This window comes from Chlorocebus sabaeus, chromosome 20 (assembly GCF_047675955.1).
Source record: "Chlorocebus sabaeus isolate Y175 chromosome 20, mChlSab1.0.hap1, whole genome shotgun sequence".
NCBI lineage: Eukaryota > Metazoa > Chordata > Mammalia > Primates > Cercopithecidae > Chlorocebus > Chlorocebus sabaeus.
Window position 1 is genome coordinate 79,909,802 of NC_132923.1, and position 21,723 is coordinate 79,931,524.

The window sequence follows — 21,723 nt, forward strand, 5'->3', positions numbered from 1 at the left end:
GTTTATTTGTGTGGTTGCAAGGACAAGAACTAGGACCCAAAGGCCAGAAGCTACAGGAAGGCAAGTTTAGGCTTAGCATAAGGTCGATCATTATCACAGTCAGAAGTCAAGCAGAGATGAGGTGTTCCAGCAGGCAGTGAGCTCTCACCATTGTAGGGGACAAAGCTGAGGCTGGCTGTTTGCCTGTGAGGGTACAGTAGGGTTTGAAGGGTAGAAAAGACCAGTGATCTTTTAAGGTGACCTCTAATGTCATGATCCTGAGATTTTAAGAACACAGCGGAACACTTTAAGAACATTCGAGACAACTTTGATAAGTACCTAATGACGTTTTACTGTGTTAGAGCTAGCTGAGAAATAAGGAGGACTCAGGAGAGTGCTTGACCTCTGTGAGTTGAGAGTCAAGTGTGGGGAAATGGACAAGGAAACACACAATTATTGTAGTGTAGGGGGAGGACTCTGATACAGGGCAGCAGGGTCAGGGAAGGTGTCTGTGGGGGTCAGAAGAAGGAGCCAGAGACCAGTAGAACAAGTAGGGACTAGCCAGACAAAGCTAGGAGTATAATGGGAGATGAGGGAGACCCTGCAGAGAGGACTTGTTTCCTCAGCAGCAAGATTCTACTCAGAAAAGCCAATGTGACTTGAACTCCAGAGTAGAAAAGAAAGAGATGCAAATCAGGTGAGATCCCTAAGGAAGTACAGAGGTAGCGGGAGGCTGGGTTGCTTCTCAGTCTAGTCTGGTCTCAAGGTGAGCTGTTTCTGTGGCTACTTGACAGGCTAGGAGCCCAAAGGATATGTGTCTTTCCACCATGTCTTCTATTTGTTTCCCACATGGTCTTGGCTGTGGTGCAGATGGGAGAGCTCACACCTCCATGGAGCTGCTGCATGTCTACAGCTCTCAGGCAGAACCAGGCAGCTTGATTTCCAAGGTGCCAGAACACCGCAAGTCTGTCATTCCTCAGATTAAAAGCATTAGGTGGAAAACAGCAGGTGTAGTGCATTATTTATCTCTTTGTAAAAAACAAATACCATTCATGTTGCTATGATTTATCTGCTACATTGCTTTGCTATATCAGTTGCCCCCAAAGACAGCCTCAGAAGGGGAAAGAGAATCTAATAGTCTATTTTCTATCATCACATTGGAAAGATGATTGGAGTCTGTGGCTAGGCTAGTTGGGAGGTGTCAGCTAACTCACCTGTCCCCTTTGTGTTTCTGTTTATTCATTAAAACTCACACTTCTTCCCAAACACCTGAGAATAAAATGAGTACCTCGGTGCCTTGCAGGTGCTAGAAAATCCCTTTATCTCTTTCACTGAGCTTCTCCCACTCAGCTCTAGACAGCCTTTTCTTAAACCCCAAGGGCCCTATATCTAAGCCCTCAGTGTATCCCTGTGCTTCTCTCCAGCATAGTATTTAGCTCACTCTAGTAATTGTCAATTTCTTGGTCTGTTCTTCCTATAAGATTATAAGCTTCTAAGTCATCTCTTAGGTTTGCAAATCTCTGCACAGAGCCTGGCATGTGCCAACCCCCCCAGGAGTGCTTGGGTATTGGCTGACTTTAGCCTACATAGACAATGCCTCTAAAATGTTTTAGGAGCCACAGATCTTTCTTTAATTGAAGATGCAAATCACAGCTTTGTAAAATCTCATGCTAGATTAATATCTCATGCTATATTTTATAAAGCATGCTCAGCTGCATTATCTCACTGGAAACTCTCAACAGTATTCTGGGACAAGGGGGATTTACCCATCTTACAGGCTCACTAGGATTGGAAAAAGCAGGAGTTGTGGTGGTTAAGAGTGTAACCTCTGGGGTCAGAGTTCTGCCATTCACCTTCTCTGTTAGTGACTTGAGTAACTCATTTAATGACTTTCTGCCTCATACTCCCAATCTTTAAAACGGGAATGATAATAGTTTCTATAAGTGAATTCCTAAAAAGTGTCTGGCACAATTAGATGTTCCATAAATACTAGCTTTTATTGTTAGGTAACTTACCAAAGTCACTCAAGACTAACAGGCCCAAGAATCAGGTCTTGAAGCAAGATATGCCATACTCAAACACAACGGATGCTCCATTTCATCATGCTACTGTTATTCTGCAGAGGAGCATTCATCATGCGTGGTGAGTAGCCCATGGTAGTCCTGAAAGGAGCCTTCCAAACCCCTCATTCCCTGACTACCTCATTCTGCAAAGAAGCTCAGAGAAAGGAAGCTAGGCAGAAGAAGGAGGCAGTGTTGAGACTGCAGTCCCACGTCTTCGTTCTACTTGATAAGGGCTCTTCAGAGGCTGTGATTCTTCTACATGATTTCAGCCATCACAAGAGACAGCATAGCTGAAGGCCAGATTCTGAAACAGAGACTGCCTGAGCTGGAATTCCATCCCTACCCAATGACCATGTGGGCAAATTGTTTAACCTCTCTTGCCTCAGTTTTCCCATCTGTACGATGGGGATTTTAATACTGTCTACCTCCTAGGGTTGTTGTGAGTGTCGAATGAGTTAATCCATGCCATGAAATGTGCTCAGGACAGTGCCTGGTTCAGAGCTAGCAATCGCAGTTAAGTGTTACTATTACTACTATTGCCAGAAATGCTGCAGCCTACACTGAGGCTTTTGGCTCCTGATTTGGAATCTGCAAAGTTAGAAAAAGAGGGAGGCTGAGGAGTTTGTAAAATGAGGTTTTCTTAATGGGCATTTCTGCAGTATAAATGGTTAGGCCAGGAGCAAGTGGGGAGGACAAGGGTACCCGGTGACTTCATAAGCACTATTATGTGCTGGGTGGAGATATTTCATGGGTTAGCTCACTCAGTGTTCACACATCATGCCACAATAGGATAATCAGTCCCATTTTAGAAAGGAGTAAGTTGAAATAGTTTAAACTTAACTTAGTTTGTCACTTGCCCAGGTTATACACTAAGTAAATAACAGAATTGGGATTGAACCAAGGCCTGTGTCTAAAGCCCTGTTCTGTATGCCATATTATACTGCCTATGGGAAAGAGAGCTAAGGATGGCTCTGGGAAGAAGGTTGACACCATCTCAGCTTTTCTCCTTTAAGTAATAAGCTGTTTTCAGTGATATTAGAGGTGGAAATTCAAAATCAAGAAAAAATCAGAAAGATGGTGCTGAAAGTCTCAGTTCTATGTGTGTGCAGATGACTTAAGGGGGGTAGGGACAGAGCCAAGAAACTAGGAGTCTGTCAGTCAATCAATACCATCCATCACCATGAAGCCTGGTTGTCATGGTAACTGGGGATAAAGCCTGGAGCTTGTTAGAATCCAGTGACTGTCTGTTCGGGTGACTGGTTAGTTAGCAGGCACAAAAATAAATAAATTAATTAATTAAAAGACCTGCTGGGCTGTCCCAGAGTCCTTAGCCACAAACGTAAGACCTTTCACAATAAGGTTCCTGCCCACCTCACCCTCCTCACTGTTCAATTCAGCTCAGAACTTTTAGGACACCACCCCCAACTCTGCAGAGTGTTAGGAAGGCTCTGGAGACTGCCCAGCATACATGGGCTTGGATTTGGAACCACCCCAGCTAGAAAGATCCTGAGTGTCTGCTGTGGGCCAGGCTCAGTCAATGGGCAAGACTCTGGGATGCAACATTAACAGGATGCACGCTGCACACAAGCAGCTGCAATAGTGTGACACTCAGAGCTAAGTGCTGAGTACACTGAAGCACCTAAAACAGGCTCCCAATCCAGACCTGGGGAGACAGAAAGACTACCTGGAAGAGTCCTATTTGAGCTAAGCAGAGAACTGAGGACGAATAAGCACAAACTAAGTGAATAAGGAAGGGCAGAGGGAGAGGTGCAAAATTCCAGGTAGAAGAAACAGCATATGCAAATCAAGAAGAAACAGTATGGTAAGTCCAGGGACCAGTACATTGCTCAGTATAGTGCACGCCAATGGTGAACAATGAGCTGGAGGTCTGCACCTGCTCACTGAAATGCTGGACTTCTTTTCCAAATGCAGAGACCCTCTTGCTTTCAGTGTTCACCTTGCATGATTCCTGCAGCTTGCCATCCTCTCTGTGGTTTCTGAGAGGCCAACACTGACTCTGGCCACTGTTACCATCACTATTCCTGGCATAATCCAGCCAAGATTGTTCTCATTTATGCCCTGGCCTCAGTAGCAAGCCCTTCCAAAACCGAGTCCAGCCTCTGGGTGAATCTGGACATTCATCTCCTTTTACTCATCCTTACCTACTTGCTGCCCCAGCCATTCCCATGCAACTCCCTTCTCTTCCAGGCAAACTTCTACTCCTAGTAATTTTGGAAGACGAGGTTTGAATGTCTTTAGGGTCTAGCAAGTGGGAGGGGCAGAAAAGGTTGTTGTTCCCTCCTTTGTACTTCTACTGTATTTGTTTCTATTTAAACATTTATCATATTATGTTCTTCTTGGCCCCCAACTGACTGCACGTTTCTCCAGGGAAGGGATCTGTGTGTTTCACCCTTGTGTTCCCAGAAATCATGGGTGCTCAGTAAGCATTTACTGAATGAGTGGATGAATGGATGAATGGAGATTAGATTATGAGTATGGTTTTCCACTGAGATTGTTTCCTGTTTCCAACTTTGTGCAACAAGGGTAAATGCTCTACTCAGAATCGTCCTGAAAGGGAGTTATAATCAAATAATCAGCCATGATATATAAATGTGATGGTAATTTAAGGGAGTTTGATTAAATGTCTATCCCACCCCAATCACTCCCGCATGTGGCTTAAACATCTGGGCTGCTGTTGTCTTATTTTAATAACTGTATAGTAAATACACAGCCCAAGAGCCCTGTTGCCCTCAGTTCCCAGCCTCTGGCAGACATCACTAATTGATCACAGCACTTTCTGGCTGAGCCCATATCTTGTGTTTCAATCTTCAACTCAGCAGTCCAGGTAGCATTTGCTATTAAGACGACTTAACATCCCTGGTTTAGACACTTCTTCTGACCTGCAAGTCTCTGAGGTTCACCTCTTTGAGTGTCACCAGCCAGCACACTGCTTGTTCCTCGCTCTGAGTCTGTACTTAAGTTTCAGAACAATCACGTGCTTGTCAGTTTAAACATTAACAATTCTCCCAGTTACAATTCCCCATCAATGCGTCAAACTGACCCAACATCACATTTAGAAAAGGATATAGAAAATAGTATTCCCTAAATTATTTTTAAAATCCAATTTACTCGCTCTCAAAGCTATCACAACAGTTTGATGCTCTTAGAAAGGAAAATAAATGAAAGAAAATACCTAGGTTTACTGCAAGAAACATTGCACTTGGAATTAGAAACCTGGTTTCAAACCTCACCCTGCCTCTGACCAGCTGTGTCACCTTGGACAGGTCATCTTGCCTTTCAATGCCTGGTGGTCCTCATCTGTAAAATGCGGACAGCCATAAAATAGAGCTCAAAGGGTTGCCACAAGGCTTGGATGAGATGATGTGCATAAGAGGGCTCAGCGTGCCGCCTGCCACAGAGTTAGAATCCAATGATGCTTATTCCTCTATTTCCACTGAGATACACTCTTGGAACCATTTGATTCCATGAGACTTTCCAGACCTAGCTCCACAGTTGTTATTGACATCTGCTTCCAGCTTTCCCACCTGTCTATCTTCCTGTGATGGTTAATTTCCTGTGTGAAGTTGACTCGGCCATGGAATGCCCAGGTATTTGATCAAACATTATTCTGGGTGTTTCTGGGTGAGGTTAACATTTAAAGTGCTAGACTTAATAAAGTAAACTGCCCTTTCTAATGCGCATGGGCCTCATGCAATCAATTGAAGGCCTGACTAGAACAAAAAGACTGACCCTCCTCTGAATAAGAGAAGATTCTTCCTTTCTTTAACCTGGAACATTGGCTTTTATTTCCTGCCCTTGGACTTGAATGGAAATGTCAGCTCTTCCAAGGTCTCAAGCCTGCTGGCCTTCAGGCTGGAAATACATCACTGGCTGTCCAGGTTCTCGGGCCTTTAGACTTGGACTGAAATGAAACCAGCAGCCCTCCTGGGTGTCCAGCTTGCCGACTGCAGATATTGGGACTTGTCGGACTCCATATCACATGAAGCAATTCATTGTAATCAATCTCTTTATATTATATATACATGTTACATAAAGATTAATAATAGAGGGAGATACAGGTATTCTAGTAGTTCTGTTTGTCTGGAGAACCTGATTAATACACGTTCCAATGCCTCCCTTAGGGCTATTGATGATTTTTCCTTTATTTAAAGTAATTAAATATGCTTTTATAGTTAGCGGAGCACACTGAGTTAGGACTGTGTTTTTAACACTTTCTTGACCACTCTCAAAGTAAGAAATACATTTCACATCATGATCCAGTCTACACACAGTCATTTAAAAGAAGTATCTTTTCTTTTCTTTTTGAGACAGGGCCTCTCTCTGTCATCCAGACTGTAGTGCAGTGGTGTGATCTTGGCTCACTGCAACCTTGACCTCCCAGGCTCAAGTGATCCTCCCACAGCCTCCTAAGTAGCCAGGACTACAGGTGCATGTACCATGCCTGACTAGTTTTTTGTTTGTTTGTTTAATTTTTATAGAGATGTGGTCTCCCTATAGTGCCCAGGCTGGTCTCAAACTCTTGGGCTCAAATGATCCTCCAGCCTTGGCCTCCAAAAATGCTAAGATTACAAGAAGTAGCCACTGTGCTTGGCTTAAAAGAAGTTTCAATGCTTAACTACACTTCATATGATATACTCTGATATTTTGCCTTCTATTATATTTTATTTTTTAAATGCTGATCATGACCCACTAAATGTCTTTTACAGTCTACTAATAATTGGTTATGGTCTGCAGTTTGAAATATCCTAGGTTAAGACCTCCTTGAGACATTATAGCACGTCGCTTAACATTACAGTTTCTTGAGTTTGATTTCACCAATTAATAGCTACGTGGCCTTGGACAAGCTATTTAACAGAGAATAACTGAGTCTCAGTTCTTCTTTCATGAATTGGAGATTATACAATAGTGTCCTCTTCACAGGTCTCTCCTGAGAATTAAATGAGCTGGTGCATTTAAAGTGTTTACCCCAGTGTCTACCACACAGTAAATACTCAGTAAATCTTGGCTGTCTTACCACCACTGCTAGAGCCTAAGCCTCTCGCATATAGTATCAGAATGAATGACAGAATGCATGGAAAAGGGGATGAGTACTTGGAAGACATACAGAATCTAAATCAGAAGACCCAAGTTCAATACTAAGTGAGTCACACTGAACCATTTACTTAAGCTCTTTGGATTTCAACTTTCTTTCTACAAAACTGGGGAAAATAATAATATAATTCCTCATAAAGTTATTATGAGGATGAAATTGAATGCCAGATGTAAATGTGTTATGCTCTACAAGTAGTAGATGTTATTTTATGTAAATACATTTTATTAAAACCAAATAGTGAATAACAAAATAAATTGCTTGTTCACTTTGGGTGGTAACCAATTTGGCTGTCCACAGAGTAAATTATCCCGGATCATAATCAGATGATTATGACGAAGAGAAACCCCTTTACTTTCTATGAGATCCCTGATGAGAGGGACCATGTATTAAGCATCTTGGTATCTAGACAGTGTTTCCCATGTTATGTGTACTTTATAAATGTTTGCCGCGGGAAAGGCTAAAGGAATAAATGAAATACAGGAAAGCAGGGAGAGAGGAGGAAGAGGATGTAGAGCTATAATTGGCATTCACTTTAGTGAGGTTTTAAATTCTGTCCCTGTAGCTATTTAGACATTGTGTGTTAGGTGGTAGACTGGCTGGTCCACAAGCCCTGACTGGAAGAAGATGATCAATAATGGGTTGGATGTACTGCACTCTTGCTGGAAGGGTCTTTCCCAGGGTCACTGTTATCTGGCATCAATCAGGGTCAGGGATGATGGAAAGCAGGCACTGATTTGAGCAGAGTTGTTAACACTTTGAAAGATAGTGATGAGAATTCAAAGTGACCTTGATAAATGGGAAGAGTGGTCCCTCCAACACTGGATGAAGCTCTGGAGACAGAAATGAATGACCTTGATCAAAGAAATGGGCAGGTGGAGGAGGAGGCATGATTGCTGAGGCTCCAAGTCCACAGCAAATGTACCAGCCACTGCAGGCTGGACATCATGATAATGATTTTCCTCCCGGTTGAGCAGTGCTTCAGAGCTGAGTGATTGCAGAACCCTGGAAGACAGATCTTCCTCTTATCCCCACTTTACAGATGAGAGAACCGTTAACATTCCAGAGTTGATAACTGTAAATTTGGGAATAATAACACCAACATCGTACAGCAATAATAGGTAACATTTTTGAACTCTTACTCTGTGTCAGGCAGTAGGCCACATGCTCACATAGATTGTTTCACCTCAAGTTTACAACAACCCTATGAAGTATGTACTGTCATTGACTCATTTAGAAGAGGAAACTGAGGCCCAGCGAGGTTAACTACTTTGTCTGTGGGTCACACGACTAATAAAGGGCGGAGATAGGACTTGAATCAGGCAATCTGACTCAGAACCTACTTCAGCAGTTGAAATTTATTGAGTGCTTATTGGAATGTGGGTACAAAATAAGTTCACTTATTCCTCACAACCAACCACTCTATGAGGTAGATGACAGTATTTCCAGCTTGCAGGCAAGGAAATTGAAACTTAAGATGATTAAATGATCTGCCCATGACTACATAGTAAGTGGCAGAGTCCATGTTTCCAACCACTGTGCTATATTCATATCGTTCATTAAAGGGAATAAATATCTATTAAACACTTATCATGCAACATGTACATAGAATTATTCTCAACCAAACAAACCCTTGTTATCATTCTTATTTGGATCTTGAAGCAGCTGAGGCTCAGAGAAATTAAGTGTTGTTCCTCAATCAAAATCATACAGCTACAAAATGACAGAACCAAGATCCCCACCCAGATGTATCTGACTTCAAAGAGTGGACTCCTTGCTACCATGTCACTGGTATGTTTCTTAATTTCACAGAGCTTGATCAAAATGGCTTTAGTACTTACTGACTCCACCTGAAATTATAATCCATAATAGTAAGTGTTGCTTGGACAGTATTTAAGGTATCACAGTGCTTTTCATGACTATCTTGGTTAATTCTCACAATAGACTTTTAAAGTAGTTATGACAATCTCTACCTTAGTCATGGAAAAACTGAGACTCAGAAATGTGATGTAACAGATTCTGAATGGTAGAGCCTAGATTAAAAAAAAAAAAGATATCTCAGGGAAAATAATTTTTTCCACTACGACACTGCCTGCCATCTTTGATGGGGACTGCTGTCTTTGATAGGGTGGCAGAATGGCTACTGTTGTTTTTGTGAGCAAATCATCAACATAAGTCATTTTCTGTGAGGTCCTTGCAAAGTCCTTTCAATAAGGCCAAGAATCATAGCAGTTTAACTTTCTATTCTATGCAGGATTTCTATTACAGCATCCCTGATAGAGGTGTCCGATCAGACTCCCTGAGATTCTTTAACTGGTAGGAAGCATTCTACTTCATGTTGCATTTTGAGGGACCCAGGGCACAAAAGCTGAAACAAATGTGTCAGGTCCTATCTACATGAGCCACCGAAGGGGTCTGGAGCAGACCACCACCAACTTTGTTCCAAAGGCATTTATGAAATATCCATCTAACCTCTGACACATTTCTCATTCTGCATGTCTGCTTAGCTGGAGGGAAACTGCAGAAAAAAAATGGCATAGCATGGTCATCAGTGGTATCGGGAATGGAGAGAAAGGGATGGATTGTGGATACGGAGGAGGTGACTAATGAGATATGTAGGGGGAGAGAGGGAAGAGACAGAGTTTTTCCCAGGTTGTGAGTCCCAATAAAGGCAACTGAGATGAAAAAGAAAGAACCCTGGATTTTAACTCACTTTGTATGCTTTTCACTTATTAGTGATATGACTTTTTTGCCTTGTTTCTTCCATCTGTAAAAATGAGAAAACCATGCCACCCTCACAGGATCATTGTCAATCTTAGGTGAGGAGACTTGGTATGAAGCTTAGCACATAATAAATAGTCAATTATTTTTCCACCTCTCTATGTCAAGTAAACTGGGAGGATGGTGGTGTCTCTATAGAGAAATAATTCAGGAAGAAATGCTTGAAGGGTTTGGGGTGAGAAGGAAATGAAAGTTATTGCCTGGAGGTGCCAGCTTCCTAGTGGAGATACTCACAGGCATATGAAAATATGGGTAGGGATTCTGGAGAAGAAAGAGGACTCTAGATGGAAATGTGGAGGTCATTCACATGATGGTAAGAGTTGGAGGAGTAGAAGAAGCAAGGGGAATGCAGCTCAATGAGTATTCATGGTGCACTACTGTGGTCTCAGGCTTGTGCTAGATTCAAAAAATACCCCAAGGACAACAGGCCTAGGACTTGTACGTCAAAGTTCATAGTCTGTAGAAGAGACAAATATATAATTGCAATTATTATAATATGCATTTAAATATGTATGTATATTTAGAGTCCTTTCTTTGCCCCCAGAATCCCTACCATATTTCCAAATGCCTGCGAGCTGTCTTTACCACGAAGATGGCACCTTCAGGTAAGCACATCCTGTCCTTCTCACCTTAATGTGTGTATGTGTGCACACACACACACTCGTGTGTCTATGATAAAAATTCAATTTAGAGAAAGGAGTAATTGATACCTCACAACCCACACCCAGTCTATCTATAAATTCCTTAAATTCTACTTTAAAGATACATCCCAAATCTATCATATTCTTTCACATCCATTCTTTGTTCCTTGCCTGGACATCAGCAATGCCCCTAACTGTTCTTCCTGAGTCCACTCCTGCTCCTCTAATCTGTGTTCTACATGGCAGTAGAATGATCTGCTACCCATTGATTAGACCAAGCACTGCCATGTTGATGACCCTGCAGTAGTTTCTCTGCCACTGCAAATATAGTCCATACTTCTTACTATGGCCAGAAAGACTCTCTGACACCTCTTGGCTTCTTCCAACCTCAGTTTCTGCTATTATTCTCCTATTCCAAGGCTTCGGTCACACATGCCTTCTTTCCCTTCACAAACACACCATGCTCTTTCCTCAGGCAGGGCCTTTGTACAAGCTGTCCACTCACCCGGGATGCCTCCACCCTTGTCTTTCACATTTCCTTATCCTTTGGATCTCATCTCAGTTTGGATTTCACTTCTTCAAAGAGACTTTCCCAGATCATCCCAAACTAAGTGAATTTCCTCCCTCACCCCCTGAAGTTAGTCTCCATTTTTACAACCTGTTCATTTTCTACATGGTTTTTATCACAATTTGCAATTACATGTTGATCAATTAATTCACAAGTTATTAAGTCCCTACTATAGTCTAGGAAATGAATATGCAGCAATAAACAAAAATGATTGGAATGAACATTCTAGAAAGAGGAGATTGACAAACAAATAAGTCTATGAGCATGGGGGCTACTGATTGGATGATAATTAAAATAGGGTGATATAACAAAGAGAAACTTAACTACATGGTCAGGAAAGGTCTCTCTGAAAAGGTGACACTTAAGGAGATCCAAATGATAAGAATACTGCTATACAAACATCAGAGGAAAGGGTGGTTCCGGCAAAGAAGACAGCTAATACAAAGACTCTAGACTGAAGTAAGCTTGGAGTGCCAGAGAGTTACAGGAACAACAATGACGACAACATCTGCAACAACAACAACAACAAAGAAAGAGAATAAGAGACCACCATACTCTTGCAGTATCCAGGTGAGAGACAACGGTGGCTTGGACAAGTGAGACAGTAATAGAGGGACAACAGGTGATGCATATGCTTTAGAAGTAAAGTCAACATATGTTGCTGATGGGGCCAGGAAGTAACAGAGGACCAATGATGATATTTGGACTTTGGCTGTTTATTTTGTTTCCTCCACTGGATCGTAAGCTTTGCAAGAACAGGGACCATACTGATTTTGTTCTTTTCACACATGATACAAACTCAATGGACATGGCTGAGTGAATGAATGTATAAACAAATGAAACTATGGGAGAAGGGGTGGAGCAATATCAGAGCAGGTTTCACAGAGGTGGGGATGCCCCTACGAGGTTCAGAAGGATGAGCTGAAGTTTGTCAGGTTGGCAAGACAGGGAAGAGAGCATTGGGGGATGAGAGAACAGCATGTGCAAAGGAGGCCAGGAACATCCAACTGAACAGAACAATGGCATTGAAGTACTTGACCTGTCCAACATATATTGGCAGCTCTGTAACCAGAGAAGTCAGAATGCAGAATACACTATTTCTCTTCTGTATACCTTGATACAAAGACAAATAATGAGAGCTCCAAAGAAGGAATGAAGGAGGGAAACAAAATCTAAATCCAGAAATTTAAGCCCCAAACTGTACTGATACCTGCAGAAGGTAGAAAGCTGTCAGTCACAGCCCTTGAGGAAATGTTAGGATCTCATTGAAGTCTAACGTCACCTCCCTAACATCCAAGACTTCCCTTGATTTTTGATGCATGGTTTCATGCTGTCTTTGGGGGAGAAGTATTTGATCTAAAGGGCACATTAGAAGAAAACAGCCTCGTGCATCCTCTGGGATGAACCCAGAGAGGATCTGAGCAAACCCAAGGACAAAAGATTCCCCCAGAGCAAACCAGTGAGGATGTTCACTTAAATCATTCCATGCCAAACTCAGCCCTTTGCAGACATGAATGTTCACCACACAGGATGTCTCTTAGAAACAACCACTTAATAGAATATACATTAACAGCATGTAGATCAAAGATACATAGAGAGAGAAAAAGACAGTGACAAAGAGGAAAGAGAAAAGGGAGAGAGAAAAGTACCTAGAAAGAAAGGGAATGAGATGGAGGGAAAGAGAATAAGACAGAGAGAAAGCTATTAGATTGAGGCAAAAGTTGTAGTTTCTAATGGCAAAATCTTCAATTACTTTTGCACCAACCCAATATAGCAAACATCAAAATGGAGAAAGGGTGTGTGTGATTCTGTTTGTCAAAGGGAAAGAAGGTAGATATTTTTGTTCTTTGTAGGTTAATATGTAAATGACATTCTGATTTATTAGCGGTCTCCAGCAGATGAGGTGATGATTAGCACATTTCCATATTTATAGAAAAGCAACACTAACTTTCCAGATTTATAGAAAATCAGCTCTTCACAAATAGCAAATTGTGCTATTATCGACATATGGTTTTCTATAAACAGAGCTGAGGTAATTATCCCTGGGACAATTTGTCGGTGGGCTCCTTTTGAATATTAACCACATTGGAAGCCCATTTCAGCCTCACAGATTTTAAAGAGGAAGGGCCACCAGATACCCCAGGCAATTAGTTAGCAATCCAGCCCCAAAGACGGGAGCCCAAATCAAAGGCTATACCACAACCACATGGTGGAAGACCAGAGGCCCAGGGCTCTGACCCTAGATTCTGGCAGGCCTGGACTAAGTAATTAGCCTCTCTGATGAGCCACAGCATTTATGTAGCTAAAACTTGGATAACACCAATCTCTAAGTGGTCAAGAAAATTAAATGAGAATATGTAAAATAGCTCCTGAAGCCTAGTAGGTGCTCAACAAATGTTAACTCTTTTTTCCTTCCTCGTGTTTTTGAATGATTCTTAAAAGACCCACTTGAGTGAAGTTTTTAAATGCTTATTTTACATTTTACATATTTTACATCCATTGTAGGCTACTTATTTTGCATCATGATACAATACAAATATGCATGTTTTTATTTAACTGGAAAAGATTTCTTGAAGTAATAATTTATCTTTAGTGCCTATAATCCACTATGATATTTTCTATTCTGTCCTTTGTTGTAGTTCACAACTTTTCTTGTGATCCATATACATTGATTTTGAGAACTACAATTGGCTTGCAACATGTAGTTTGAAAAATACTGTAATGCAACAGGGTAGGAACCGTATTTAGATGTGTTCATCATCATATCCCTAGCACAAACACGGAATGGATACTCAACAGAGCAGTTGCATTATTTTTTAAAATGAACATGTAGATGGATGAATTAATGAATGATTCTAGCCAGGAATCTAAATTAATGCTTCATCTCAAACTTCCTGTCTTGTTTTGAACACTATGTATTAAACCCTATGTTGAGTGTTAAAGAGATAGAAAAGTGGCAGGCATGATGCTTGGTTTCAAATATCTTGCTATCCGGATAAGGAAGATAATACTAACATTTGGAAATTTTTTTTTTATACTTTAAGTTCTGGAATACATGTGCAGAATGCGCAGGTTTGTTACACAGGCATACACGTGCCATGGTGGTTTGCTGCACCTATCAACCTGTCATCTACATTAGGTATTTCTCCTAATGCTATTCCTCCCCTAGCCTCCCACCCCCGACAGGCCCTGGTGTGTGATGTTCCCCTCCCTGTATTCATGTGTTCTCATTGTTCAACTCCCACTTATGAGTGAGAACATGTGGTGTTTGGTTTTCTGTTCTTGTGTTAGTTTGCTGAGAATGATGGTTTCCAGTTTCATCCATGTCCCTGCAAAGGACACGAACTGATCCTTTTTTATGGCGGCATAGTATTCCATGGGGTATATGTGCCACATTTTCTTTATCCAGTCTATTACTGATGGGCATTTGGTTTGGTTACAAGTCTTTGTTATTGTGAATAATGTTGCAGTAAACATACTTGTGCATCTGTCTTTATAGTACAACGATTTACAATCCTTTGGATGGGAGAAAAATTTTGCAATCTATCCATCTGACAAAGGGCTAATATCCAGAATCTGCAAGGAACTTAAACAAATTTACAAGAAAAAGACAATCCCATCAGAAAGTGAGCAAAGGAAATGAGCAGACACTTCTCAAAAGAAGACATTTATGTGGCCAACAATCATATGAAAAAAAGCTCATCATCACTGGTCATTAGAGAAATGCAAATCAAAACCACAATGAGATACCATCTCATGCCAGTTAGGATGGTAATCATTAAAAACTCAAGAAACAACCAATGCTGGAGAGGATGTGGAGAAATAAGAATGCTTTTACACTGTTGGTGGGAGTGTAAATTAGTTCAACCATTGTGGAAAATAGTGTGGCAATTCCTCAAGGATCTAGAACCAGAAATACCATTTGACCCAGCCATCCCATTACTGGAAAATCATTTTTTAAAGACTACCCAGTGTGGAATTTTATGTATGTGTTGAAGAAAAGGAGTAGCCAGCCTGGGCTGGTGCAGTCTAGTAAACTTCTTAAAGCTGGGAATTTGAACTTGGCTTGGCAATATGGATAGATCTCTCATCCTTCCTGTCACTCATTGAAGAGGTCAGTGGTTCTCAAACTGTAGTAGCATCAGAATCACCTGGCGAACTTGTTAAAACACAGACAGCTGGGCCCATTCCCAGTTTTTGATTTAGTTAGATTTGGGATGGCGACCTGAGAATTTACATTTCTAACAAGTTCCCAGGTGATGCTATTCTGACAGTTGGGGCCCACACTTTGAGAACCACTGTTCTCCTAGGTTGGAGTAATATCATTAATGTGGTCGATACTAATAGTCTTTATTCTTAGCCATTCAAGATGTTAAGCAAGGAACTGATATAATCAGATCTGTGAAGTAGAAAGATTCATCTGGTGGCAATTATCAAGAATAGGTTGGAAGGGGTGAGCCCGCCGCCAGAGACCATTTGGGAGCTGATGCAGTAACAAGTGAAAGATGAGACCCCAGCTTACCTCAGCAGGAGTGGAGATGGAGGACAGCGGAAGAATCAGAGAGAACTGAAGCGCCTTAGAGATCTACCGGAGTGAAGGAGAAGGAGGAGTCTGAGATGAATCTAAGTTTCTAGCTTCACTGACTGACTGTGTGGTAGTTCATTAACCAATAATACTACATTTAAAACAAGTTTTCACATTTTAATTAACAAAAATACCCCCAATTTTTTTAAATAAAAGTAACTATGATACAATAGGAAGCATATAGTTTTAGGGGGCTAGACAAGTCTGAGCTCAAATCCTGTTTGTGGTGCTTATTAGCAAGTCTCACTCTTCTGGATCTCAGTTCCCTGGGAAAGTAATACTTATTCTATCTTACAGAGTTGTCCTAAAAACTAAATGAGATCACCCATGGCTCATAGTCAGTGCTTAGAAAACTTTAAGCCATGACTTGGTGTCTGTGCTGACTACCATGTACATAGAGCTGCTTTACTTACCAAGAGATTCCATTTTTGCTTTGTCAATCACCAGGATATATTCATAAGTGCCACCCATGGATCCAGATGTGATGTAATGGGTGCCATAGTCATTGATGAACTTGGCATACATGCCATAATTGTACTGATCTGGAAGCTCCATTAATGACTGCAGCATTCCCTCATCCAGCATAATGTTGTCCCTCCTCATCTTAAAATGGGCAGTCTGCACCTTTGTGAAGATTCTCATAAAAATGAATTTCTGCCAACAACCGCCATTGAATAAAGCAAAGGAAAAAAGAGAGCATATATGTTACCATTAGAAATAATGCAAAAGGTTGCTGGGCGTGATGGCTCATGCCTGTAATCCCAGCACTTCGGGAGGCTGAAGCTGGCGGATCACGAGGTCAGGAGATTGAGACCATCCTGGCCAACATGGTGAAACCCCGTCTCCACTAAAAACACAAAAATTAGCTGGGTGTGGTGGTGCATGCCTGTAATCCCAGCTACTTGGGAGGCTGAGGCAGGAGAATCGCTTGAATCAGGGAGTCAGAGGTTGCGGTGAGCCGAGATCGCTCCAGCCTGGTGACAGAGCAAAACTCCATCTCAAAAAAATAAAATAAAATAAAATAAAACAAAATAAAATAAAACAAAATAAATCAATCAATCAAAATAATGCAAAAAGTCAGCTTTTAGTAGCTGTAAGAAATACATATATATAAACACACATATGAACACAAATACATGTAACGGAGTACTACCATATTTCACAAGCACATATTAGGTACCAATGTATGCCAGACTTGCCCCACACCTCCATCTCTGTTCCCACTGCCCCTGCCTAGGTCAAATTCTCATCACCTCTCACCTGGGTGAGGTACTACGATGGTTTCTTCATTGTGCTTCACCCTTCTGTTCTTTGCCCAATCCATTCCCACCCCCACACTTCTCCCAGTGCTAATCAAAGCATTGCATTGGGAAACTTCCTATGCTAATATTAAGTATCCATTAAAAATTGTGTTTAAGATATCTTTAATGACATGCTGAAATGTCATTCAATTGGAGTTATTGAGCAAAGATCTACAATGCCTATAGCAGCATGCATTACACTAGGTGCAGAGGACATAGTCTTGATTGAGATAGGCTCCTGCCCCCCCGGAGTTCATATTCCAATAGTAATCTTGAACTAAGTAATAAAGAAAAGCAGGGTCCTTATATATAAAAAAAAGAGATAGCACTGGAAGAATTTTGGATTAGTTTTACAGGAAGATGGCCACCTATGGGCTTTACTTTCAGGCAATAGAAACCTTGATTCAAAGTGATGATGGAAGTTTGAGGAGTCCACATGCTTTTAGAAAAGTCCATATTAACACGCTACAGATAACCCTTAGAACAATATAGGACTTTACCTTCAGTTCAATAGCTAATTCTTTGGCAAAGCTCTAGGACTCAATTTATGTGTGTTGAGTAAGTTAATTTTTATAACTATATTTTCATCATTCAAGATAATTTTTGAACCCCAACTGGATCCATAGTCTTGGTATTAATGCTATTGAGAATTTTTAGTAAGCTTCTAATTAATTCAATAAATATTCCCCTGGCCACCTGATTACCTCTCCAACCTCACCACTCCCTGTTTTCCTTTCCCACCCTGTGTTTCAGCTGGCTGAAGTACTTTCAATCCCAAGTTTTTGTGTGGCTTCCTCATCTCCAGTCCCTCGCACGTGCTGATTTCCATGTCTACAGCATCTTTCTGCCAACTTCTGTCTCCCTTTGTCTGGACAATTTGTACTAATCTTTAGATCTAAGCTTAGATGAATGTTCTTTCCTCAAGGAAGTGTTTCTTGACCCCTCAGGATGATAGGCACTTAATGGTGAAAGTTTGCTGGAAAAATGAAATTTTTTTTTCTGGCATACCAGCCCTTCTATCTTTTTGGAAAAGCAAGGCTTGCTTTACAATTCTTCCAAGCGAAATTTAGAGGGTCCGGCTGTTTCTCTTAAAACATTACCATTCTACACATTTCCCTATATGCTCCAGGTAACCACGAAAAAGGAAGGGGAGGGGGGGCAAAGTGATAAGAATCCTAGTCTTATCATTCGATTTTATTCCCTTTGTGATGATTCTGTGTGCAAAAGCGTAATAAGAAAAACAAACCTGATTACCACTGATCAGACATTTCCAATTACACAAGCAAATTAAGGTTCAATTACTACTGTACTTTTTAATGCAATTAAGGTAATACGTGTTCAGTGTATATTATGGAATACTGTGAGACAGAGACATTATGTTTGAATACCTTCTCATTATACTTGTTTAATTCTTTCAAGAATGAAGCATCTTCTGACTTGGATACACCTACACCCACCATGAAAGAGCTGTCGGCCGGGCCTACGCCGATGGTCACTCCAAATGAGTCAGACTTGTCTTTTCTAACTTTAGAAAGAAGGTCATTTGCATTGTCATACAACTCTGAGGAGATTCCAGTATCTGCCAGGGCCTGAAAAAAAAAAAAAGAAGAGATGTTAGCTTTGTGCACATAGAGCCATTTCTCAATTCATATTTAATACTTAAATCTTTGCTTGGTAAAATATCTAAAATTTTAGATTATGGTAGGCAATTCTTTTATAAGGCAATCCAGTCATTAGACTGATACTTATTAAAATATAGAAATCATAGCATTGTTAGTGTTTAGTGGTACGGATAAAACATTTATACACCACATGTGCTTGCACACACACACACACGCACACACACACATGCACACACACACACACACAGATGATTCTGATCAAATGCTATATTGCTCTGAGCATGGATTTCTTTCTGGCTGGCTTATCCTTCCAGGAGAGAAGGCTGGCTGCTTGTCTTTGCAATAGTGAGATACAGAAAGCCACATATGGGCAGTAGCCTAGGAGGAAAGAAGCAAAGGAAACCTGCAGATTATGATTGTCTTAGGCAGTGGTATACAGGATTTCATTTCTCTGCTGACTTGAACTGAGGCCTGGGCTTGGCCTTGTTTGAGTCAATGAAGTAAGCCTTAGGAGCCTGTGAGTAGTTTGCTCTGCAATCATGAGAGCATGTGTTGAAATGAAGCCTCCATTACCTTGAGTCCCTGAGTGTCTGTGATGGTCAGTTTCCTTTCTACCTTAGGGTGGACAAGTAGCATAAGCAAGGCGTTGTTGCTTCAGCTGCTGAGATTTGAGAATTCTTTGTTCCCAAAGCACTTAGTTCATCTTGCTGATACATAGGCCCAAGACCTTCCTCGAGATTAGGAACATGGCATTGTTTATGTCTTCCACATTGGTTTACCATTGGTCTGATAGAGAGTTGAGGTTGGAGTGGGGTTGGGGGAGCAAACTTCTTAAAAACAGACCCTATAAGCTTGGCCTTATTTTCTGTCAGTATTTTGTTCAGAATCCTAGGATCCTACTATCTCCCTCTAGAAGTGAATAATCTATCTCCTCCTCTAACTGTTGTGCAGCCTGGACTTAGTTCAGACAGATCTGGGTTTGGGTCTTGTCTCTGCCACCAACTGCAGTGGAGTTTGACCCTGACACTTTCTCCCTTTGTGTTTCTTTTTCTTAATATCTAAAATGAGGCAATGATAATATCTATCCCATTGTGTTGTGAGGGTTAAATGGGACAATTTGTGTGAAAGTAGAAGATCTGACACATGTTAAGCATTCAGTGATGTTTGCCGTGTGGATGTTTCACCCAAAGGATGAGGGGTAAGAAAATGAATGGCCACGAGTAGGCTCTTGACTGATCATGAGCTCCAAGTGACCAAGAGACCACCCAATCGTAGAGATGGAGAGGGTCTTAGTGATTGTCAGCAATTTGCAAGCGTTTTTATACAAAAGAACCTTTGCTTCACACAAAATCACATACAAAGAGCCAAGACATGAAAGTGATCAGCGTGAGATGCCTTTGGTGAAACGAAAGTGTAGGTCTCAGAATCCTGCTCATCTACGGCTTGTCCTGCCCCACACTCTACAGATTAGAAAACTGGGCCCAAGGAGGGCAGTGGGTTAGCTGCTAACAGTCTTGTATATAGTCTAACAGAACCACAACTTGGAAATAGGTCTTCTGATTGGCAGCCCAGAGAATAGGGCCTCAGATCTATTTTGCTGATTTTGGAATGGAGCCAAGATTTAACAGGTGGGTAGCCACATTTATGATCTGCCTCTCAGCACCCTTCAACACTAAGTATGTGTGGGGATGGGTATGAAGGAGACTCCAGCCACCAGCAAACTATAGAAAACAAAAGCTTCCAGAGCAAGCCATCTCCACCAATAAGCCTCTGCTTCTCTGCCACCTACACCACAGTGGCCTGAAAGCCTCCGTGTTCAGACTTACTTCAAAGTGGTACTTCAGGAAGTTGTAGGGTTTCCGAAAGTATTTCTCATCATCTCCATAGTAAAGACGTTCACACGTGGGGTCATATCGAAGCTCCCTCCATTCCCCATTGTATACCGTCTCACACTGGCCCCCATAGTAAGTGGCATCGTACACACTCTGAGCATCTTCCTGGGTCAGGATATTGTACCTACATTGAACAAAGCAACTTCTAAATAGCTAGTGGATGCTGGGTTTTATACCTGGGTGATGGGATGATCTGTGTATTAAACCACCATGGCACACGTTTTCCTATGTAACAAACCTGCACATCCCGCATATGTACCCCTGAACTTAAAATAAAAGTTGGAAATTAAAAAGCAAAAGCAGCTTTTAGGAGAGAGAATTAGAAAGGCAAGGTGGCACATAATGTCATCTTCTGAAAGATGTTGTAGCTGGTTCAAGTAATAGTTTCTCAATCTATGTTCTGTGGAGTCCTGGGGTTCCTCCAAGTAGCTTATGGGGCCACTTTAGGTAACACTTGGAGACTAAATGGGCTGGCCTGAGTCTTCAGTTTTCCTTTATCTAGATCATCTAGACAGTCCTATTTAGCATCTAGAATCATATTGCCACATAAGCAACCCTAAATATTTGCTGAATAAGTTAGAGAAGAATATGTGCAATTATCATGAATCCAAGGCAGCAGCCAAACAGTCTGGGCTCATTTCCCATCTCTGCCACATCTAGCTGTGTGACCTCAGGCATATCATTTAGCCTCTCTGTGCCTCAGTTTAGTCATTTGTAAAAAGCAGTTCTTAAATACTACTGCCCTCATAGAGTTAAATGAGTTGAAACCTGTAGAGAAATCGTAATTATGCTTAGCATATACATCAAGGACTGAATAAAGGTTGCTGTTGTGGTAATTGTTAGTATTAAGTATAATTGTTAGTATAAGAGCTCTGCTGATAAAAAAAAATAACTTTGAAATACGGGATGCAATTCATAGTGCTAAGGTCGAGAATCTAATCCTCAGAAAGGCCATTATCTTTGATGCAGCATGGGATATTGGAAGGTGCACAGTTTAAACGTCAGGGAGACCCCTGTTTAATTTCCAGCTTTGCCACTTACTAGCTGTGTGACTTTGAACACAGTCTAGAAGCTCTCTGCATTTCATTTTCCTCATTTAAAGAATAGACATAATAATATCTACCTCTCATGGTTTTTGTGAAGCTGAAAGTATGAAACTAAAACAGCAGTAAAGTACATAT

General features: G+C 41.2%; 1 protein-coding gene across 1 annotated transcript in view; it reads right to left on the reverse strand.

Moving 5' to 3' along the window:
* The window catches only part of C8A (complement C8 alpha chain), a 62,991-nt gene that overhangs the window by 15,902 nt on the left and 25,366 nt on the right, over positions 1–21,723 (reverse strand). The window contains exons 5-7 of the mRNA XM_007978590.3: positions 20,477–20,666; positions 18,417–18,617; positions 16,141–16,381 (exon numbers count right to left, since the gene is read on the reverse strand). Coding sequence (XP_007976781.3) covers positions 16,141–16,381; positions 18,417–18,617; positions 20,477–20,666 — 632 coding nt within the window. The remainder of the gene's footprint in view (positions 1–16,140; positions 16,382–18,416; positions 18,618–20,476; positions 20,667–21,723) is intronic.